Genomic DNA, 22,928 nt, shown 5'->3' on the forward strand with positions numbered 1-22,928 from the left:
AGACAAAAATATTACAATATATACAAAGATGTATGAATATTTGGTCACAATTCTCCACCTATTCACTATTGTTTTACACCCCTAACAAAACCAATACGTAGGCTTCCATGCCTGGTTTGCTGTACATCGATTCGACCGGGTGGGAAGGAAGGCACTCAGTCCTTCCTCAACCGATCAGATCTACGCCTTTCAAGGTATTCGAACAATCAGAATGTTCGACTGACGTTCCAGCTAACAAATGACAGGATAAGAACGAGTATTAATAATGCACAGTTGGGTACATATTATCATCCTTTGCGTTCTGGAGTTTAACCGAGACGATCTGACATCACGTGATTAGAAACGTCATGCGCGTTTTGCGCATGTGTCAGATTTTACCATCGGATAATGTACCACAATATACACGGCACTTGGCGGCTGTTCTTCACTGAAGCAAACCGTGTATCTGCTCTCAGCGATGACACGACACGCACTGGGGCTGCTAGGTAAGCTCTACTATAAAGCATGCAAGCATCAGTTCTTGATAGTGCCCCACACCTATGTACATGTATTATTCTCTTGGATAATATAATAATATAAATAATAATAATGATATATATATATATATATATATATATATATATATATATATATATATATATATATATATATATATATATTGTATAATTATGTAAATGTTTTGAATATTTGAACGTTTATTCTTGTAACTATATTTGTTTGCATTTACATGATTTTAAATGCGATTGCGTTTTTCGACGTAAAGTATGTAAATGATGTATTACACTGTATCTGCAAGACTGTTTCTGTTGCAGTTGCGCTGACGATTGTTTCAACATGTAAGTGGCAGTAGTAGTAGTAGTAGTAGTAGTAGTAGAAGCAGTAGTAGTAGTTGTCGTAGTATTTTTGTAATTATTTATGTTTATTATTATCCATCAACATCGTTGTTCTGTCAAGATCAAGCAGAGATTTCACAACTATAAATTTACTCGATTATGTAAACGATTTTGTTCTCTCGACACATTATTTGAAAAGGCCTGCTACTTTCATCGAAGTACCCCTTGACCTCCTATCGCTATCAGTCCACAGTCACGCTTTAACTAAGTAAGAGCACAAGCACGTTCGTGTTAATATATCTAGATATGTAAAACAACACACCATCATATCTAGACATATAATCAAAACACACCATCATATCTAAACTGATAAATATGTTTCCTCCTATAATCAAGATACTTATTGTATCCTCTACAACTCTGCTTAACCCCGTGAAGATCCGGGGTAAAACAGGTCTTCAGCAATCCACGCTTGCTGTAAGGGACGACTATGCTTGTCATAAGAGGCGACTAACGGGATCGGGTGGTCGGGCTCGCTGACTTGATGTATGCATGTCGTCGTATCCCCGTTGCGAAGGTCAATGCTCTTGATAGCATCTGGTCCAGACTGGATTATTAATAGACCGCCGTCTTATAGCTGGGATATTGATGAGTGCGGCGTTAAAACAAACAAACAAACAAACAAACAAACAAAACCTCTGCTTGATCAATGAGCCTCACATTAATGTTATGATTGAAGCGAATTTTATATCGTACACTGAAGGTTGTACTGTAAATTCAAGTTGTGTGTAAATGTCAGCCTGATTGTCTTGGTTATCGTCTTTCCGTTTATTACAATGACAAAGGGTAGCCAACACAGAACATAAATGCCCCATCGATAGCACATCATTTGGACGTAGTTGTATTGGCGCTCAGAAACGACGGTGTGTATTATACATTCGTACCCATAACGCAGCCTTATATGTTTCCATGCGGAACTGCTCTTTTATGTACGTATTCGAGATAGAGAAATCAGGTGGGCTATATCTGATTTTAAGAACGAACAAAGCGTTGTAATGTTGTCACGATTTTAGAGCCAAAGCCTGGCTTCTTCAGGTCTTCAATGTTATGAATCAGCACTTCAACTACTTGGCCACTCTATCGCCCCTAACTATTGACAGTACTCCAAAACTATAAATATTTGGCTTTCTGCCCAATCTACCCTGCAGTTCACCTTGACCAAGTAAGAGTGTGGTTGTGTGATGGACAAGACAACAGATGGTAACTGTTAAAGAGCTTTGTGCACGCCAGAAATCTATCGCGGGATCGAATACCGATTTGCCCCGATTATGTTTCTATGTTTATCAGCACCATACCCATGCTCGTGGGTTTCATCGAAGTGGTAAACGCATGAGATTAACATAATTAGGTGTACCTTTCCGATCAGATTTATGTTTTCGGTTTCCCATACTTCAGAGCCATACAACAAGATAGGTAAAATCATAATATCAAATGCTTTTAAAAACAGTCAAGTGGAAGGTTACTATTCCGTACTGTTCTCGGAAGATAATACACGTACTTAGTATATTCTCTATCAGGGACTTTGCGGCAAATGCAAATGTGCCAAATTTTATGAATTCTATGCTAAGTAATTATAGTAATCAACCATTTCCAGCTGACTGTTACCCATGTTTGTTTTAGAAATGTTAACAAGAAGCTTCCACTATTCGCAGTAACTGTACAACAAGTTTTAAAGACTTTTCTAGAGGTCTTGGATTCGTGCTAAGTATAATAATATCGTCCGCGCATAAAAGTAACAAAACTTGTATACATGATGTGTATTTTTGATCAAAATTAGCTGATACCTTCACCACCATGGTTCTTCAGCCAGGGTTCTAAATCGTTTAGAAAAGGTGTGTGTGTGTGGGTGGAGATAACATTTTCGCCTTGCCGGACACCTGAATGGCTTGGAAAGAACCAAGAGATAGAGTTACCTATTTGAATACAAGATTTGATATTGCAGTACATATTTTATTCCAGCGTGAGAAATGTTCCAGTGATACCATATTTCAGTAATTCCGAGCAAAGCTCAACCCTCCAGGCACAATTAAACGCTTTGGAAAAAATCAATTCAACCACTGAATAGCTTTTGTTAATTATATATTAAGATATTCATAAGCACGTTCTTTCCAAACATATTATCGGCTGTTGAAAATCCTTTGCTTGAGCAGGGGATAGAATATGATTAATATATACATGTAAGTAGCTGGTTAATCGTAAGCTTAGAATATACTAATGGTATCTGTACATCGTGTCGGTAACTACACTTATGGTGTCTGTACATCGTGTCGGTAACTATACTTATGTTTATCTGTACATCGTGTCGGTAACTACACTTATGGTATCTGTACATCGTGTCGGTAACTACACTTATGTTTATCTGTACATCGTGTCGGTAACTACACTTATGTTTATCTGTACATCGTGTCGGTAACTACACTTATGGTATCTGTACATCGTGTCGGTAACTATACTTATGTTTATCTCTACATCGTGTCGGTAACTACACTTATGGTATCTGTACATCGTGTCGGTAACTATACTTATGGTATCTCTACATCGTGTCGGTAACTACACTTATGGTGTCTGTACATCGTGTCGGTAACTACACTTATGGTATCTGTACATCGTGTCGGTAACTACACTTATGGTGTCTGTACATCGTGTCGGTAACTACACTTATGGTATCTGTACATCGTGTCGGTAACTACACTTATGTTTATCTGTACATCGTGTCGGTAACTACACTTATAGTATCTGTACATCGTGTCGGTAACTATACTTATGTTTATCTCTACATCGTGTCGGTAACTACACTTATAGTATCTGTACATCGTGTCGGTAACTACACTTATGTTTATCTGTACATCGTGTCGGTAACTACACTTATGTTTATCTGTACATCGTGTCGGTAACTACACTTATAGTATCTGTACATCGTGTCGGTAACTACACTTATGTTTATCTCTACATCGTGTCGGTAACTACACTTATGTTTATCTGTACATCGTGTCGGTAACTACACTTATAGTATCTGTACATCGTGTCGGTAACTACACTTATGTTTATCTGTACATCGTGTCGGTAACTACACTTATGTTTATCTGTACATCGTGTCGGTAACTACACTTATGTTTATCTGTACATCGTGTCGGTAACTACACTTATGTTTATCTGTACATCGTGTCGGTAACTACACTTATAGTATCTGTACATCGTGTCGGTAACTACACTTATGTTTATCTCTACATCGTGTCGGTAACTACACTTATGTTTATCTCTACATCGTGTCGGTAACTACACTTATAGTATCTGTACATCGTGTCGGTAACTACACTTATGTTTATCTGTACATCGTGTCGGTAACTACACTTATGTTTATCTCTACATCGTGTCGGTAACTACACTTATAGTATCTGTACATCGTGTCGGTAACTACACTTATGTTTATCTGTACATCGTGTCGCTAACTACACTTATGTTTATCTGTACATCGTGTCGGTAACTACACTTATAGTATCTGTACATCGTGTCGGTAACTACACTTATGTTTATCTCTACATCGTGTCGGTAACTACACTTATGTTTATCTGTACATCGTGTCGGTAACTACACTGATGGTATCTGTACATCGTGTCGGTAACTACACTTATGTTTATCTGTACATCGTGTTGGTAACTACACTGATGGTATCTGTACATCGTGTCGGTAACTACACTTATGTTTATCTGTACATCGTGTCGGTAACTACACTTATAGTATCTGTACATCGTGTCGGTAACTACACTTATGTTTATCTGTACATCGTGTCGGTAACTACACTGATGGTATCTGTACATCGTGTCGGTAACTACACTTATGTTTATCTGTACATCGTGTCGGTAACTACACTGATGGTATCTGTACATCGTGTCGGTAACTACACTTATGTTTATCTGTACATCGTGTCGGTAACTACACTTATAGTATCTGTACATCGTGTCGCTAACTACACTTATGTTTATCTGTACATCGTGTCGCTAACTACACTTATGTTTATCTGTACATCGTGTCGGTAACTACACTGATGGTATCTGTACATCGTGTCGGTAACTACACTTATGTTTATCTGTACATCGTGTCGGTAACTACACTTATGTTTATCTGTATATCGTGTCGCTAACTACACTTATGTTTATCTGTACATCGTGTCGGTAACTACACTTATGTTTATCTGTACATCGTGTCGGTAACTACACTTATGTTTATCTGTACATCGTGTCGGTAACTACACTGATGGTATCTGTACATCGTGTCGGTAACTACACTTAGGTTTATCTGTACATCGTGTCGCTAACTACACTTATGTTTATCTGTACATCGTGTCAGTAACTACACTGATGGTATCTGTACATCGTGTCGGTAACTACACTTAAGTTTTATCTCTACATCGTGTAGTTAACTACACTGAAGGTATCTGTACATCGTGTCGGTAACTACATATTTGTCAATCTATACTTCGAGTGAAGTCCGGCGAGCTCGGACCAGGTGTCCCGCGACTTCCGTGTTTTTTTAAACATGACTTCGGACTAATGAGCCTCATGTCGGTGTATATTTCGCACGTGACACAATAAATACATGTAGGTGTCGGGTTAGCTGTACCGCCAACCGCTGCAAATAAAAGATCGCTGTCCCATTCCATTATATCGCCCCCCATAACCAAACAGGTACCACAATCAAGCCTGCAAGGTAAAATGCCATAAACGCAAAATTTTCCACTTTCATATAAAAAACATCTGAAATCAGAAATCTCTCTTGCTTATTTTTTTACATGTGAAATGTGGCCATCGTTGAAGGACAAACGTAACGGAAGGGAGCACGGTCGTCTTGGGGCATGATTACGCGCTACCCTCGTTAGCGATAAAGGCCATTCAACCCCGGCTTTATCTTATTTTTATAACAATTGCCAAATTGAGATGAAAAACGTCGTTCCGTCAGTAGAGGTGATACAAGCAATATCGGTCGTCATCTAATAACTATTAACCATGGAAGAATTCCCTTATGTGATTATTCTGCACATTACATGATGTCAACAGGACAATGTATGGGTTGCTGTCGGATAGAAACCAAACAACGGCAGAATTGCCTTGTGATGGCGTTAAAGTGCATGGTACACATTGCAGAGGCATGGTTTGTTGTCCCTACCCTTGATCCGGATATAAAAACGCTAGGTATTAACAGGATTTATTGACGGCTTCTACAAATCTACCCATTATTCCGAACGATCAGTGTTTATACATCGTAATTGACAAGGTGGGCGGTGTAGCCTCACATAAAACTTGACTTCGATTAATTCTCGTCATTTAGGAGAGATAGTAACCATATATAGCATGTAACAAATCCTTGATATCAATACATTCCAATAGTTATTATTATTTTTCTTTCATTTATTGTACTGGGTTACATTTTACCTTTAAGTTGTAAAGATATCAGAATGCTTTAACATGACGTTAGATAATAAAAGGTTATGACACAATTTTCAGAATTTATAGAAGCAGTCAATTCTGGAGCTTAAGATGGCTAAACATTTTGAAAGGACATAATATGTGTACGTTAGTGGATTTATGCTTGAATATGATAATGGCTAGTTATGTCTGCGACAAAGACCAAGAAGAATTTATTGCATGGAATTTCTTTTCTTAATTCATGTGTTCTTGAAGTCAAGTTCTAGCCAGATGGGTGTTACCTTGCTACAATAGGAAAGTAGGTGTGAAACGGTTTCTCCAAAATCTTAACAATAACGGCAAGTGTCGTAATCTACTTAACCCATTTAAAAAGTCTACTGTTTGTTGGTAGAATGTGATGTTTTATTTCATATTGAAACCATTGAAGTTCAGAGTCTCTTGAACATCGAAATGGATTATAGTTATATCGTTGCCATGTGTGTATTTGTATGTCGGTTTCTAGTATATCTTGCTATTTTCTGAAGTGTAGATTACTAGTGTAACAGTGTATTATATTTATTAAGGATCTATAGTAAAACTGGTTTCCCTTTGATTGCCTGTGTAGGCACTTCAAATTGTAAGCTTGGACAGGAATGTCTTATATTTTTAGGTTTTCTTATTAACATATGTTGCTCAAACTAATTATTTGATTGAGCTGACATAATTTCTTTTTACATTAAACTTACATACAAATTTATCATTTGATAAAATTGTCCTGATGCCTGGAGCAGGACATTCATATAAGATACCCCTTTCTCTTTCCAAGTTGGGTAGCATAGTACTTTTCTATCATTTAGAATGTTTTGTTATACAAAATAGTTTGCGAAGTTATATTAATATGTTTGATGTGTCATTCTTAGTACCAGAAGTAAAAATCACCCAGGAATGGAAAAGGTCACAATAGAACTTATTACGAACTAATGGGGTGATGACACCTTTTAGGTCTTGACAGTCATGTTGGAAAACAGTTCGGTTCTTTCAATGCTTTTGCAGATAATCTTCTTTTCACTGAAACGTTTAGTGCGTTTTTCCTTTATTTTGGGGTGTATTTAAATCTCCATCTTTTACGCTTCATATCTATTGGTCTCTTTTCATCTCGTCCGGTTTGTTTCCTCATATGAATCTGACTTCTTCTGCAAGTGTATCTGGTGGGTTCGGAAGAGTTGAAAAAAAGGATTTAGCTTTGGAGTAATAAGTGATTATAATGCACAATTTCCACCCAATTTTGAGGTTGCGCGCTAACAACTAAGACATTAGAGTTTATAAATATAACAATGGTTTTGGCAATACTTTTACATTCGACCAATTAACCACAGGCCCATCCTAGAAAGCTATTGTCCTAATTTGATAAGGTGACCAGTGGCATCTAGGAACTGCACGGGTGTCTCTCTTCCGGAGTCGAGATGCTCCTTCAGTCACATCAACCTGCTGTCCCGGTACACACGTTTTGGATTTGGTTTTGTCAATATTGACTTGCAATCCCGAGAAACGCGCAAAGAATTTTAACATGTAGCACGGAAGGGACTCAACCCCAAAGAGTATTATCCCAAATATAACATGTGTTACATTTGACCACTTTCTGAAAGGCATTGTGTAGTCATACGTTCTTCCTGATGAAACCACGTGACACTATTCTAGGAGTCGTTATATCTAACACTTGAACATTACTGACGGAGTTCTTTATTCTTTTATCGCGACTGAACAGGAACGAGAACTGGTACCATTTCCAAGTAATTTGTTGAAAATGATGTCTTTTTTGGAGTACTGTTTTATGTAGCGTAACGTCAGATGAGCATACAATACTACTTGACGATATCTCATCTTGGTTAGAGTGATCGTCGACGTTGCTGCTATCATAGTTCCAAACAGACAGGGGGGTGGGGTAGCCTAGTGGTTAAAGCGTTCGCTCTTCACGCTGAAGACCCGGGTTTGATTCCCCACATGGATACATTCCATACAAACCCATTCCTGTTGTTCCCTGCCGTGATATTGCTAGAATATTGCTAAAAGCGGCGTACAACCATTCTCACTCACTCCAAACAGACAACGTTGAGTATACGTTATGTAGAAGGGGGCGTCTGTTGGTTTAGCTCCAGTCATCTAAGACGTACTGTCACATTACAGTCTACTCATTACCTTTGCCAGAAAGGTTTTTTTTTTATCGTTTATTGCTATAAAATTATATTCGAAAACGGGTTATTTATAGCAAACGTAATCGACTATCGTTGAGCTCGCTATAAAACGTGCAATTGTTCCAACCTTACCCCTTACGTGTTAAACGTAAAGACACCAGTGAAAGGAGAAGTGATGAAGTAAAGTCAACGGTGAAGGGGAACTAAAGGCTGAGGGGAAAGATGCAGCGACGAACTAAGGAAACCGGTAAACTCAAGCCATTGTTGAAAGGTGAAACGGTGAACTAAAGACAAAGGTTGGGGAGGTGTAAAGTCATTGCTTAAGGTGAACTAAAGTCGGTGAAGCGGTGAACGAAAGACAATGGTGGGGAGGTGAACTAAGGGAGGTGGGGAGGTGACACGTAAAGTCATTGGTTAAAGGTGAATGGTGGAATGTGGAGAAATCAACTAAAGACATATGTGAAGGGTGAAGGGGAGAACAAAAGACATCTGTGAAGGGTGAAGGGGAGAACTAAAGACATCTGTGAAAGGTGAAGGGGAGAACTAAAGACATCGGTGAAGGGTGAAGGGGGGAACTAACGACATCTGTGAAGGGTGAAGGGGAGAACTATAGACATCTGTGAAGGGTGAAGGGGTGAACTAAAGACATCTGTGAAGGGTGAAGGGGAGAACTAAAGACATCGGTGAAGGGTGAAGGGGAGAACTAAAGACATCTGTGAAGGGTGAAGGGAGAACTAAAGACACCTGTGAAAGGTCAAGGGGAGAACTAAAGACATCGGTGAAGGGTGAAGGGGGGAACTAACGACATCTGTGAAGGGTGAAGGGGAGAACTATAGACATCTGTGAAGGGTGAAGGGGTGAACTAAAGACATCTGTGAAGGGTGAAGGGAGAACTAAAGACATCTGTGAAGGGTGAAGGGAGAACTAAAGACACCTGTGAAAGGTCAAGGGGAGAACTAAAGACATCGGTGAAGGGTGAAGGGGGGAACTATAGACATCTGTGAAGGGTGAAGGGGAGAACTATAGACATTTGTGAAGGGTGAAGGGGTGAACTAAAGACATCTGTGAAGGGTGAAGGGGTGAACTAAATACATCTGTGAAGGGTGAAGGGGAGAACTAAAGACATCTGTGAAGGGTGAAGGGGTGAACTAAAGACATCTGTGAAGGGTGAAGGGGTGAACTAAAGACATCTGTGAAGGGTGAAGGGTGAACTAAAGACATCTGTGAAGGGTGAAGGGTGAACTAAAGACATCTGTGAAGGGTGAAGGGGAGAACTAAAGACATCTGTGAAGGGTGAAGGGGAGAACTACTAGTAAAGACATCGGTGAAGGGTGAAGGGGAGAACTAAAGGCATCTGTGAAGGGTGAAGGGGAGAACTAAAGACATCTGTGAAGGGTGAAGGGGAGAACTAAATACATCTGTGAAGGGTGAAGGGGAGAAACCAGTGAAACATCAAGGGTTAACTAAATGACACAAGAGAAACGGCAAGGGTTAACTTAATGACACCAGAGAAACGTCAAGCAACAGAATTTATTTTACCACAATACATTTCTACAAGGTCCCGACACCAACATACTAAAAGTCCCAAGCAATCCCAGTTTGGGAAATATGTCTTATTTGCATAATCCAATATGGCCACCAATTATCAATATACCTTCCATATGTCAGATGAGGGTCAATGTTTTGATGAAAAAAAAACATGTGTTGTCTTGCGAAACATCCATGTTATGTTTCTAAAAAGATATTCAAAACTCTTGAACGTTTTCGATTATTGACAAATCTGCAAAAAATCAAGATGGCCGCCAATTTCAAGATGGCCGCCAAATTTCCTAAATGTGTGTTTACACTGTTGAATCGTTTATCTCTAAAACAGTGTGCTACGACTTATATGCATATAACTTGGCACACTAACTCTGGCACGCTAAGAGTTTAATGGCTAGACATAGAATGTCAAGACACTGTTGGTCTCTGATGACATATTTGAGTGATTTAAAGTTCTACATTGGGGTAAACAGACCCAAGGATATATGTAGAATACTCAATCATTTGAATAAATCCAATATATCCACCAAATATGAATATTTATCTCTTAAATGACATGTTTTGGCGAGTTTAGAAATCAATGTTGATTGTTATTGTCTGAATCTACTTATTAACATGACAATAAAGGCTATAACAAGTTTTGTTTTCATTCCTGTAAATACTTGTTGGAAACTAGGATGACCTATATGAGGTCCTCTCAGAATTACCCCAAACCAGTTGTTTCACAAGAAGTCGATGAGTTATCTCCCTTGTAGTTCATTTGCTGAAATTCAATATAACCACCAAATACCAATATTTGAATATAAATCTGAAACTTCATATCCACTGCGCATTCCATCACATGATTGTGTGATTCATGAACATTATTACGTGATGAACAGTGTAAAAAATGTCACATTGAATGCTGCAGCTTGACGTTGCAGGGTCATTATATACATGTACCTCGAAAGTCTCAACAGGTTTGTCATCCCCCAAGAAGTCTGGTAACTGTTTATTGGTACGGCTTGTACCATGGCATTCCCTGCACACATCATTGCAAGTGAGACCATATTTCCGAACAAGTACATCTTCGCGTGTTACAGTCCTTCTTTGAAATTACAGCAGATAATATCAAGGAGCGCTGAAGGTGCTGCAGTCTGATCTGACTGTGTTGATAAGCAACGTCCATCTGTCCTCTGCCATCCCCGCTCAAATTCACATTGGACCACATTGGACCCTTTCCACTCCTTTATCAGGTAGTTGACATGGGGGCTGTTGTATTTTGCGACTGCAGAGGTTGCTGGCAGAGTTTATGGCTCTGCAAGTGATCAATTACTCGCCACCTTCTCCCAAAAATCGCTTGTATCATAAACTATGCAGTCCTTCCACCTTATATCCGCCATATAAAGACATATGTTCACCTGCTTCGGTGATGACTTTTCATCCCCAGTTTCCCTGTTTGGCTGAAATGTTTAGCCTGATGGCAGAACAAGGCATCATTCATGATTTTCTTCACTGCTAGACCCTTTCCTAAGCCACACAGTCGAGAAGTGGTGCCAAGAATTGCATGTAAAAAGAGCACATGTTCACATATATCACTGCCCAGCTTTGATTGATCATGCACCAAATCCTGTTCCTTCTTGAAGCTTGCTTGGGTTCTGGTGCCAGAAACGTTATGTGCTTCCTTTTCAACATGATGAGGAAGGAGGATAAGCAAATCTGTGTCATCTCCCACCAGAACATTGTCTTGCAGATGTGACAGCGTCTTGTTTTGCCAGCTTCTCCAGTTTGTCACCCAGATAAAACGCTGTTTGATTTTGTGAGAAGGTGACAAAGAACCTACCACATGTAAGCCACCAACACTGCCGCCATTGCAACCTCTGTTGCCACAGCCCGCCATGTCCACTACCAGATAATGGAGTGGAAAGGATTCAATATGAATCCATCAGGGTGGGGATGACACAGGATAGATGGACGTTGCTCACTTACATGTATACAGACAGATCAGCCTGCAACACTTTCAGCAGTCCTGGACATCATCTGCTGTAATTGCAAATGGGACTGTAAAACAAGAGTGAGTGAGTGAGTTGGATTTAACGCCGCTTTTAACACTATTCCAGTTATATCGCGGCGTGTCAGCTTGCTGTGGTAGGAAAGCCCAAAGTGATGCAGGTGTAAGACGTTTACCATTTCAGTGAAACCAACGAGTACGGGTATGGTGCTGACAAACCTAGAAACATAATCGGGGCGAACCGGGATGCGAACCCACGATCATAGGTTTCTGGCACGCCCAAAGGAAGCAACTCTGCACAGCGAATCGCGGCGCCTCAGACGACTGGGCAACCCATGCCCCCCTGTAAAACAAGAACAAGCACTTACCAGAAATTTGGTCTCATTTAAGTGTTGTGTGCGGAAAATGCCATTGTACAAGCTGATGATGTTCATGAATCACACAATCATGTATCGGAAAGAGCAGTGGATCAAATGTTTTCAGATTTATATTCAAATATTGGTATTTGGTGGCTGCAATGGATTTCCACAAATGAACTACAAGGGAGATAACTCATCGATTCTATTGAAACAACTGGTTTGGGGTAAATTCTGAGAGGACCTTATATAGGTCATCCTTGTTTCCAACAAGTATTTACAGGAATGAAAACGAAACTTGTTTTAGCCTTTATTGTCATGTTAATAAGTAGATTCAGACAATAACAATCAACATTGATATCTAAACTCGCCAAAACATGTCATTTAAGAGATAAATATTCATATTTGGTGGTTATATTGGATTTATTCAAATGATTGAGTATTCTACATACATCATTGGGTCTGTTTACCCCAATGTAGAACTTCAAATCACTCAAATATGTCATCAGAGACCAACAGTGTCTTGATATTCTATGTCTAGCCATCAAACTCTAGGCGGCCATCTGACCGCCTCCGTGGTCTTGTGGTAGAGCGTCCGCCCGGAGAGCGGAAGGTCCGGGGTTCGATCCCCGGCCGCGTCATACCAAAAGACGTTAAAAGATGGTACTTGTTGTTACCCTGTCTGGCGCTCGGCATTAAGGGGCTAAAACAAGGACTGGTCGGCTCGGAGTCAGTATACTGTGTCTGAGTGGGATATTCATGTTAAACTGCGGCATGGTATCTCAGTGAGCTAGCACTATAAATCGGCATTAGTCCGGACTAGTACAAGCAGCCACACAAACACACACACGTACATGCACGTCGCTATATAAGTGCAATAATCTTGGACGCGACGTTAACCCCATTTCACCTCACCTCACCTAGGCGGCCATCTTTGAATTTTGGGCCACCAGGGGGCTCTGGTGACGGAATTTCTTATCTAAAAGTGTTAACTATACTTCAGTGAGTTAGTGTGCCAAGTTATATGCATATAAGTCGTAGCACACTGTTTTAGAGATAAACGATTCAACAGTGTAAACACACATTTAGGAAATTTGGCGGCCATCTTGAAATTGGCGGCCATCTTGATTTTTTGCAGATTTGTCAATAATCGAAAACGTTCAAGAGTTTTGAATATCTTTTTAGAAACATAACATGGATGTTTCGCAAGACAACACATGTTTTTTTTTCATCAAAACATTGACCCTCATCTGACATATGGAAGATATATTGATAATTGGTGGCCATATTGGATTATGCAAATAAGACATATTTCCCAAACTGGGATTGCTTGGGACTTTTAGTATGTTGGTGTCGGGACCTTGTAGAAATGTATTGTGGTAAAATAAATTCTGTTGCAATTTGTTCAAAGTGAAACCTTATTTTGCCTGGACTACAAAGGGGTGAAAACGAGACCTGCAACAGTGAGTGCATGTGATGATTGTCGTTTGCGTCATTTGAAGGGCTGTGACGTTCAGACATTCTCTTGTGTGTATGCACGTGTGTCAACAATATATATACCTGTCACACTGTCGGGTGTCATGTGACGTGACTTGACAACGCTGACCTAGACCGCTGTTACAGGTTGCATTTTAGCCCTCTTGAATGTGTTAGCGGGAAAGCGACTGAAAATAAGACAGCTTATATACACAGAAGAGTGCTGTGTTAACGGTAGTTGACTAAATTGTACAAACACTACACTGCCTGCCAGACTACAGTAGCCGTCATAGTGGAAGTGATATATTCAAGAATCACAGCATGTACATGTCATATACGAAGTACTCTCACAATCCTGCATCTTGTTATACCAACTGGACCATTTTAGGATGAAATAAGAATGTAAAAATAAGTAACTCTTTTTTCCTGCGAAACGGACAAACAGGGGCAGGATGAACAGAAACATATGTTAGAATGGGTATGGACAGATCTAACCAAGCTGGTTTAACGGAGTGTCTGTTGACGAGATGGGTGTGTTTGGTAAACGAACCTCGAGAAACATGTGAAGCGAAGGCATGGAAAACGAACAGTTACATTACGTCACATTCTAACAGAAATAAACTTCCTGTAGACAAATAAAGTTACCATACCTCCAGACTAATGAGATCTGATTGGTCAACGTGATCAAGAAAAATACTGTGTAACCCGCCTTGGAGACTCGTGGCATAAAACTAAACGCGGGACGCATACAACCCCATGTAGCCCTTGTGAACTTACAATAGAAACATTCTGAATAAAACCCCATGTAGCCCTTGTGAACTTACAATAGAAACATTCTGAAAAAAACCCCATGTAGCCCTTGTGAACTTACAATAGAAACATTCTGAATAAAACCCCATGTAGCCCTTGTGAACTTACAATAGAAACATTCTGAATAAAACCCCATGTAGACCTTGTGAACTTACAATAGAAACATTCTGAATAAAACCCCATGTAGCCCTTGTGAACTTACAATAGAAACATTCTGAGTAAAACCCCATGTAGCCCTTGTGAACTTACAATAGAAACATTCTGAATAAAACCCCATGTAGCCCTTGTGAACTTACAATAGAAACATTCTGAAAAAAACCCTGATCAACAAGAATTATTTTAGATGAACAACACTTTGACATTATTTACCTGTCTTCACATAGGCGCAAAATGATGTTGCTTCTTGAACCCACTGTTTATGTAAATCCAGTGTGAAGACAGAGAAACAGCCCCCCATATGTTACATGGCACGCTGACAATGAGGGAGCACCTGGTGCCGACTGAATGCACATGTATTCCGACAATTTATAATATGTTACACGGGTGGAAACTATATAAACACAATGAAGGATTCAAGCATAGATTCGGGATTTATCAGTCACACGAAATGCGTTGATATCGCTCATGATGTGTAAAGCAATTGCATGTGTCAACAAATATAACTTCTTAAAAAGGAAAATAAGCGGGATAATTCGATATGTCATGTTGATATGCATGCTCTAATGCTCCTCTCGTCTCGAACTAGGGATAAAGTACACTTTCAAAGGTTCTGAGAGCTCCAACCAAATGGGAAAATGTCAATTAGTACATGTATTCAGTGGAGGCAATCGTGCCTATGAAAGTGCTGACGTATGCATTGTTTTAAACGTCATCACCCTAGCTGCCTAAGATAATCAATTACCACAATCTATAACTCACATTGTAAACAGGGCTGTTCATAAAGCATTTGGACAAGCGAGTTTTTAATATTTTGTTGTTGTGTGATAAATTGTGTTACTGACGCTAGTCATTAAACATTCTTACGTCGCTACTGTGTGAAATTTATAAATGTATGTTGACAATAAATAGAAGTTTATACATATACCTTGTACTACAACGCACATAGTTCCACGTGGTCGCTTTCAAAGCATACAAAAGATGTTGCATTAAACAAACAGGTTGTTTTCCGATGCCATGGCAACTCAGCTATACCTATGGAGGTAAAGTACCTGTGGAGGACACGTACATCTATACGAGCGATGTATTATTGATTGGCGGAATAGCTCGCTCCGTTGTAGTGGCTGAGTGTATTTACTTTATTGATGCTGCGTTTGTTCCCTTCTGGGTACAATGCAAAGAAAGAAAATATACTCAACACCAAAAGAAACGCGAATTTGAAGTGGTAAAAGAAACATGCTATAAAAATGAAGGTTTCCAATAGAAACATATCAAACTTGGCAGTGTTATAGGAAAATATTTAATTCACGTACGACTGAATGCCATGAACTTCTTGTTGGATTCAAGGTCACGTTGACGTTTAAAGTCTTTTTGAATCACATTCAGTAACAGGTATGACAGCTGATTGGTCTGTTGTGAATCCCAAACATTCTGGTAATAAGGAGTATTCCATGTTTTATGAAATTCGTGCGATTATTGCAAACTGCGTTTTTGTGAATGGTATCATTTAAAATAGAATGGAACATTGTCTGATTAAAAATGTAATTCATACTATAATTTTACATCACTTCTCTGTGATGATATCGCCCATCGAACATCTTCGCGTTTCTTTTGTGGTTGACTATATGTGTGTCAATGTGTATCACGACATCTACCGACCCGAAAAAACATTACAGGAGTGATCATGATTTCTGTAAAGTGATGTATTTCCCTCTCAGACGTTTCTTGCAAGGCTGTATTCTAGAAATGACGTAAACAATGATGGACTACTTCAACGAGGCTTTAGAAACCCCTGGGAATTCCGTTATACGAGTAACAGAACAGTTGTTTATGGTGATTTAGACACTTAAATATCATACATGTATTGACACTGCGTTCCCCTCGTAAGAATATCCTTGCTGCCAAACTAGTGGACTAAATGAAGGAATGCACACGAAAACTATCGACTCCGTGCTCAGACTAAAAGCGAAAGTCGACAGCATTTGCAGCAGTCTATGAATTAAAGTCAACACATGGTCGACACATCTTTATAATCCCATTTATATGTTCAACCAATTCATCGCCTAATCGAAATCTCGCTGATCGTGTCGGACATTTTGAAGTCCTGTACTAGAAATGAACATATAACGACGCATAATCACTGCGGCTGACGTAGTTAGAAACATAGGCTGCTCATCTGAGGGTGATGCCGTTCAAATCAGGTTGATTAAAGTCATCGTCGACGTTACTGCTATCCACAATAGTTCCAAACAGACAGGGTGGTGGGTAGCATACGTGGGCTCCTAGAATCTCGTTGTGGGGGAAGTATTTTCTCACGATACAGCTGGTTGGTTTATGGCATTCGGTGCAAACATGACGTCACATATGAACAGTGAAGAAACATAACAATTAGTTGCTCCGGCGTTCGTACCGTTTGGTCCTAAAACTCTTTGAAGTGCCAGACTCAAAGTGAAAGTCATTTTCTAATTTAAAAAAAAGGCCTAGTGGAATTATGATGATACATTGTCAATTATTGTGCGATATGATAATAAAATGTAATATACATACATCGAAATAGATTCCATAATTGTACATTCATAGAGCTGGTCATATGGTCATACTCATGTTCTGTATTCCTCTTGAAACACGTCTGCTAATACGTGCCTTAGTGGCTAGCAAATGTTGTTATTTGTCTTGTTGTTATGGTATAAAACGAGAGTACGCCATGAACTTGAAATTGACGTCTGCTTACATAGCACGCCGATCGTGTGTGTCCTTGACATCGTGTACGTGGTCACCTAGGCGTGGGAACCGCCCGGAACTACACGGAACAGTTCACACGCGACTCTTCTGTTTCAGCGGTTGTTGTCGAGTTCATGCAAATGTAAACTCGGAATTCATTCCCATAGGTAAAAAGCAATCGAAAACGAATTCAGTTAGTGGCGTTGTTTATCCACTATGAATATTCAATATAGGTAGCTGCATTGAAACCAAAATATTAATTGCTCCCGATAAAACTCGTTCAGTTGTTTTCTTATAATTTAGGCGAGAATCAATAAATTGTACAAGGACGTTTGTTTTAATACCGTCTTTAACACATTTCGAAGAATTTAAAACATTTGAAATAATGGGGGTTTAGCGTTTGTTATGTTCATCAATACGATTGTATACAAGCATTTGTCCGAAGCACATGAGGGTTGCCAGATTATACGTATCAATCTTCCTTATCAATAATGTACTGGCACTTCAATTTCAAATGTAAACATGAAACAAGACTGTTATGACAACAATTCAGTTAGCAACATAAAGTCATCTTGAATCCGACTGGTGCCTGTGTTTCTGCAATATGGTGTTCTAAAGCTTTCAATGTTTACACTGTCAATGAATTACCAGGATGCTTCTGCCTCAAGTTGTATATGTTTCCTAGCTACCCGCTTTATGGAATGCTGAATACAGAGTGTTGTGGTACCTGGTGATGCTATAGACATAGACTATTTCATTTATTGAACAGTGTTTATTGTGACAATACCTTTGTGGCGTGAGTTCTAAGGACCGTCACGGATGATAATAATAATAGAACAATCGATAAAACAGTACCAAGATCAAAACCTAGGTTGCTCGAGGTTGATTTTTGCGTACAAGGCAGAACCAGAGGCCATGTCGTTCAGAGATTATTTTTTTAATTAAAATATTCACGAGTAGAAGATCACATTCTTCCTGAATATCCACAAAGAAGATTTAAAATACCGAACTTACTTTAAAATATACTGCAAGTTTCTTGTGAAAAAGTTGACATTCATGTAAATCAAGAAAGTTGAGATCTATCCTCTTGGTACGTTCCTGTATAACAATAGTTGATATCTATCCTATTGGTACGTTCCTGTATAACAATAGTTGATATCTATCCTCTTGGTACGTTCCTGTATAACAATAGTTGATATCTATCCTCTTGGTACGTTCCTGTATAACAACAGTTGATATCTATCCTCTTGGTACCTTCCTGTATAACAATAGTTGATATCTATCCTCTTGGTACCTTCCTGTATAACAATAGTTGATATCTATCCTCTTTGTACGTTCCTGTATAACAATAGTTGATATCTATCCTCTTGGTACCTTCCTGTATAACAACAGCTGATATCTATCCTCTTGGTACCTTCCTGTATAACATGAGTGAGTGAGTGAGTTTGGTTCAACGCCGCTTTTAAAATTATTCCAGTTATATCGCGGCGTATCAGCTTAATGTGGGAGGAAAGCCCGAAGTGATGCAGGTCTCAGACGTTTACCACTCCGGGGAAACCCAAGAGCACGGGTATGGCGCTGACTAGAAACATAATCGGGGAGAACCGGGATTTGGACCCACAATTATAGGTTTCTGGCTTGTTAGGTTCATATACAACCTGACAGTAAATATCTACCCTCTTGTTATGTTCATGTATAACACGACAGTAAATAGCTACCCTCTTGTTATGCTCATGTATAGCACGACAGTAAATATCTACCCTCTTGTTATGTTCATGTATAACACGACAGTAAATATCTACCCTCTTGTTATGTTCATATACAACACGACAGTAAATATCTACACTCTTGTTATGTTCATGTATAGCACGACAGTAAATATCTGCCCTCTTGTTATGTTCATGTATAATACGACAGTAAATATCTACCCTCATGTTATGTTCATGTATAACACGACAGTAAATATCTACCCTCTTGTTATGTTCATATATAACACGACAGTAAATATATACCCTCTTGTTATGTTCATTTATAACACGACAGTAAATATCTACCCTCTTGTTATGTTCATGTATAGCACGACAGTATATATCTACCGTCTTGGTATGTTCATGCAAACACAGAGTTGATGTCTACCCTCTTGTTCTGTTCATGTATAACAAGACAGTAAATATCTACCCTCTTGTTATGTTCATGTATAACACGACAGTAAATATCTACCCTCTTTTTATGTTCATGTATAACATGGCAGTTGATATCTACCCTATTGTTATGTTCATGTGTAACACGACAGTAAATATCTACCCTCTTTGTATGTTCATATATAACACGACAGTAATTATCTACCCTTTTGTTATGTTCATGTAAAACACGACAGTAAATATCTACCTTCTTGATATGTTCATGTACAACACGACAGTTGATATCTACCCTCTTGTTATGTTCATGTACAACACGACAGTTGATATCTACCCTTTTGTTATGTTCATATATAACACGACAGTAAATATCTACCCTCTTGTTATGTTCATGCACAACACGACAGTTGATATCTACCCTTTTGTTATGTTCATATATAACACGACAGTTGATATCAACCCTCTTGTTATGTTCATGTACAACACGACGGTAAATATCTACCCTCTTGTTATGTTCATATATAACACGACAGTAAATATCAACCCTCTTGTTATGTTCATGTAAAACACGACAGTAAATATCTACCTTATTGTTATGTTCATATATAACACGACAGCTGATATATACCCTTTTGTTATGTTCATGTACAACACGACAGTAAATATCTACCCTCTTGTTATGTTCATTTATAACACGACAGTAAATATCTTCCCTCTTGTTATGTTCATGTATAGCACGACAGTAAATATCTACCCACTTGTTATGTTCATGTATAACACGACAGTAAATATCTACCCTCTTGTTATGTTCATGTATAGCACGACAGTAAATATCTACCCTTTTGTTATGTTCATGTATAACACGACAGTAAATATCTACCTTCTTGATATGTTTATGTATAGCACGACAGCTGATATCTACCCTTTTGTTATGTTCATATACAACACGACAGTAAATATCTACCGTCTTGTTATGTTCTTGTATAACACGACAGTTGATATCTACCCTCTGCTATGTTCATGTATTATTGATTTCCTGTCCCGTCGGTTTCCATGTTTAGTAGCAACGTAACACCACCAGTACCCGAGAAAACATGGCTTTGTCTAAGATAATTATTGTCGAAAACAAAAGCAACGCAAAAACCTACTTAACATCAATATTCCTTTTCTGTCGATCATGTATACTGCAGACACCATAATTATATCAAACTTTAGGCATACAAGATGCAATGAAACCGCCCGAGGAGAGGTTAAATGGGGTTTAACGTCACATTCAAGATTATTGCACTTATACGCACGTGTGAGTGCGTGTCTGCTTCTACGAGTCCGGACCAGTGCCGAATTTATACACTCTTCAAGAAAAGAAACGCATAGTTAAAACAAGGATATTAATTAAGCGGATGTAAAAGTATCTACACAGAATATGCGTGAACACAATCAAATGAAATTAGACACAGAGATCGACAAAAGCATTGTCGTCATTGTCAGCATTAATTCAGTTCAGTCATTCCACATGTGTAGCCACAAGGGGGCGCCATGGTCACTACCTCGTCACACCACCTCTTACAGCCGTCACTGCTCGACAACTCCTTGGCACAGATTGCACAAGTCGTCGGAGTTTTTCGTGGGGAATTCTTCGCCATTCCTCGATTAAGGCGTTGGCGAGTTGTGCCAGTGTGTGGGGACGCTGGTGACGTTGACGGACGCGTCGATCAAGTTCGTCCCACAAATGTTCAATCGGGTTGAGATCAGGCGATTTGGACGGCCATGGAAGGACATTGATGTTCTCATTAACAAGGAAATTAACTGTTGCACGTGCTGTGGGGGGCCGAGCGTTGTCATGTTGGAACAGCTCCCTCTGGCGGTCAAAAGTTGGGAGGAGGTGAGGACGCAGAATTTGGTCTATGTATCGGTTTGCTGTAAGATTGCCCTGGACAACCACTAACTGTGATCTACCCGTGTAGGATATGGCTCCCCACACCATGACACTCCCTCCACCAAATAGGTCCACCTGCCGGACGCAGTTCGTCGCAAAACGTTCATGTCGACGTCGGTATACACGTTGTCTTCCATCCCGTCACTGAAGAAGAAAACGTGACTCATCGCTGAACCAAACGCGTCGCCAGTTCCTGAGATCCCATGCATGTACTCTGTTGCACCTCCGGACACGTCGTTGACGGTGTAGACGTCGCAAGACAGGTCCAACATTTTGAGATGAGTTTGCGCTCAATGCACAACAAACATGACATGATTAACGGGAATCCAACATAAGAATTGTCTTTATGACGACTGCTGGGAAAACAATCTTATTGGAATTCTCAAAACACCTATGCGTTTCTTTTTTTGAAGAGTGTATATATCCCACTGAGATACCATGCCACAGTTTAACCCCACTCAGACACAGCATACTGACTCCGAGACGATCAGTCCTTGTTCTGGCGCCTTAATGCTAGGCATGGTAACAACAAGTACCATATTTTAACGGCCTGGGATCGAAGCCCGATCTTCCGCTCTCCGGGCAGACGCTCTACCTCTAGGCCACGGAGGCGGTCGATAACCGCCTATCGAGAAGACCTCAGAAAATAAATATTATACAGCTTGGTTGATATAAATAATAACGCTGGTGTAAACACGAGCAGACCACTGACACTGCATTTAACATAGATAATCTTCTTCTGATTGAGGTAAATGTCAATGATACATACACACGATTAGGCACCTCCGAGATGAAAACTATATTATACTTCTGAGATTATAGGAACACAATGGGCGTCACCCAATCGATGCCTGGACTACACTACATGTGTAATGCCATACGGCGTGTGTGGCGCACAGGGGGACAGCGCATCGAGGAGATGTTTAAAATACTGTGACATCACGATAACATGAAGGTCACCCGTCTTACATGGTCTCATACCATCACTGATTGAGGACGTTCGCCGGGAACAACTCAGTCGCCCCAACCTGAATCGTATTCATAACCTTTGTCTTTGAACTTTGTGTGAAAGGGATATTAAAGATATTTAAATAAGCAAGCACTTTCAAAATCCAGTATATCTCTACAGATAACATCGCACTAACTAGTGTGAAAAATATAGTGTAATGAATGTAAGGGGCCATGGAAAATAAATATAATATCAAAAGCAGCAAAATTGTTAAAAGTCAGCATTTGGATATATCTCCTCTCGTGGTATATATCCCGACTGTATCCATACTGTACATATTGCGTGCTGCCATAGACACGGACGAATG

At 39.5% G+C, this 22,928-nt stretch overlaps 1 protein-coding gene across 1 annotated transcript in view; it reads left to right on the forward strand.

Annotated features, from left to right (window-relative positions):
* Positions 1-401: 401 nt before the first annotated feature.
* Positions 402-22,928, forward strand: part of LOC139468116 (myosin-2 heavy chain-like) — a 49,739-nt gene continuing 27,212 nt past the window's right edge. The window contains exons 1-2 of the mRNA XM_071249856.1: positions 402-485; positions 813-836. Coding sequence (XP_071105957.1) covers positions 458-485; positions 813-836 — 52 coding nt within the window. The 5' untranslated portion in view covers positions 402-457. The remainder of the gene's footprint in view (positions 486-812; positions 837-22,928) is intronic.

This window comes from Haliotis cracherodii, unplaced genomic scaffold, assembly GCF_022045235.1.
Source record: "Haliotis cracherodii isolate W230 unplaced genomic scaffold, xgHalCrac1.p SCAF_2, whole genome shotgun sequence".
In the NCBI taxonomy this organism is placed as follows: domain Eukaryota; kingdom Metazoa; phylum Mollusca; class Gastropoda; order Lepetellida; family Haliotidae; genus Haliotis; species Haliotis cracherodii.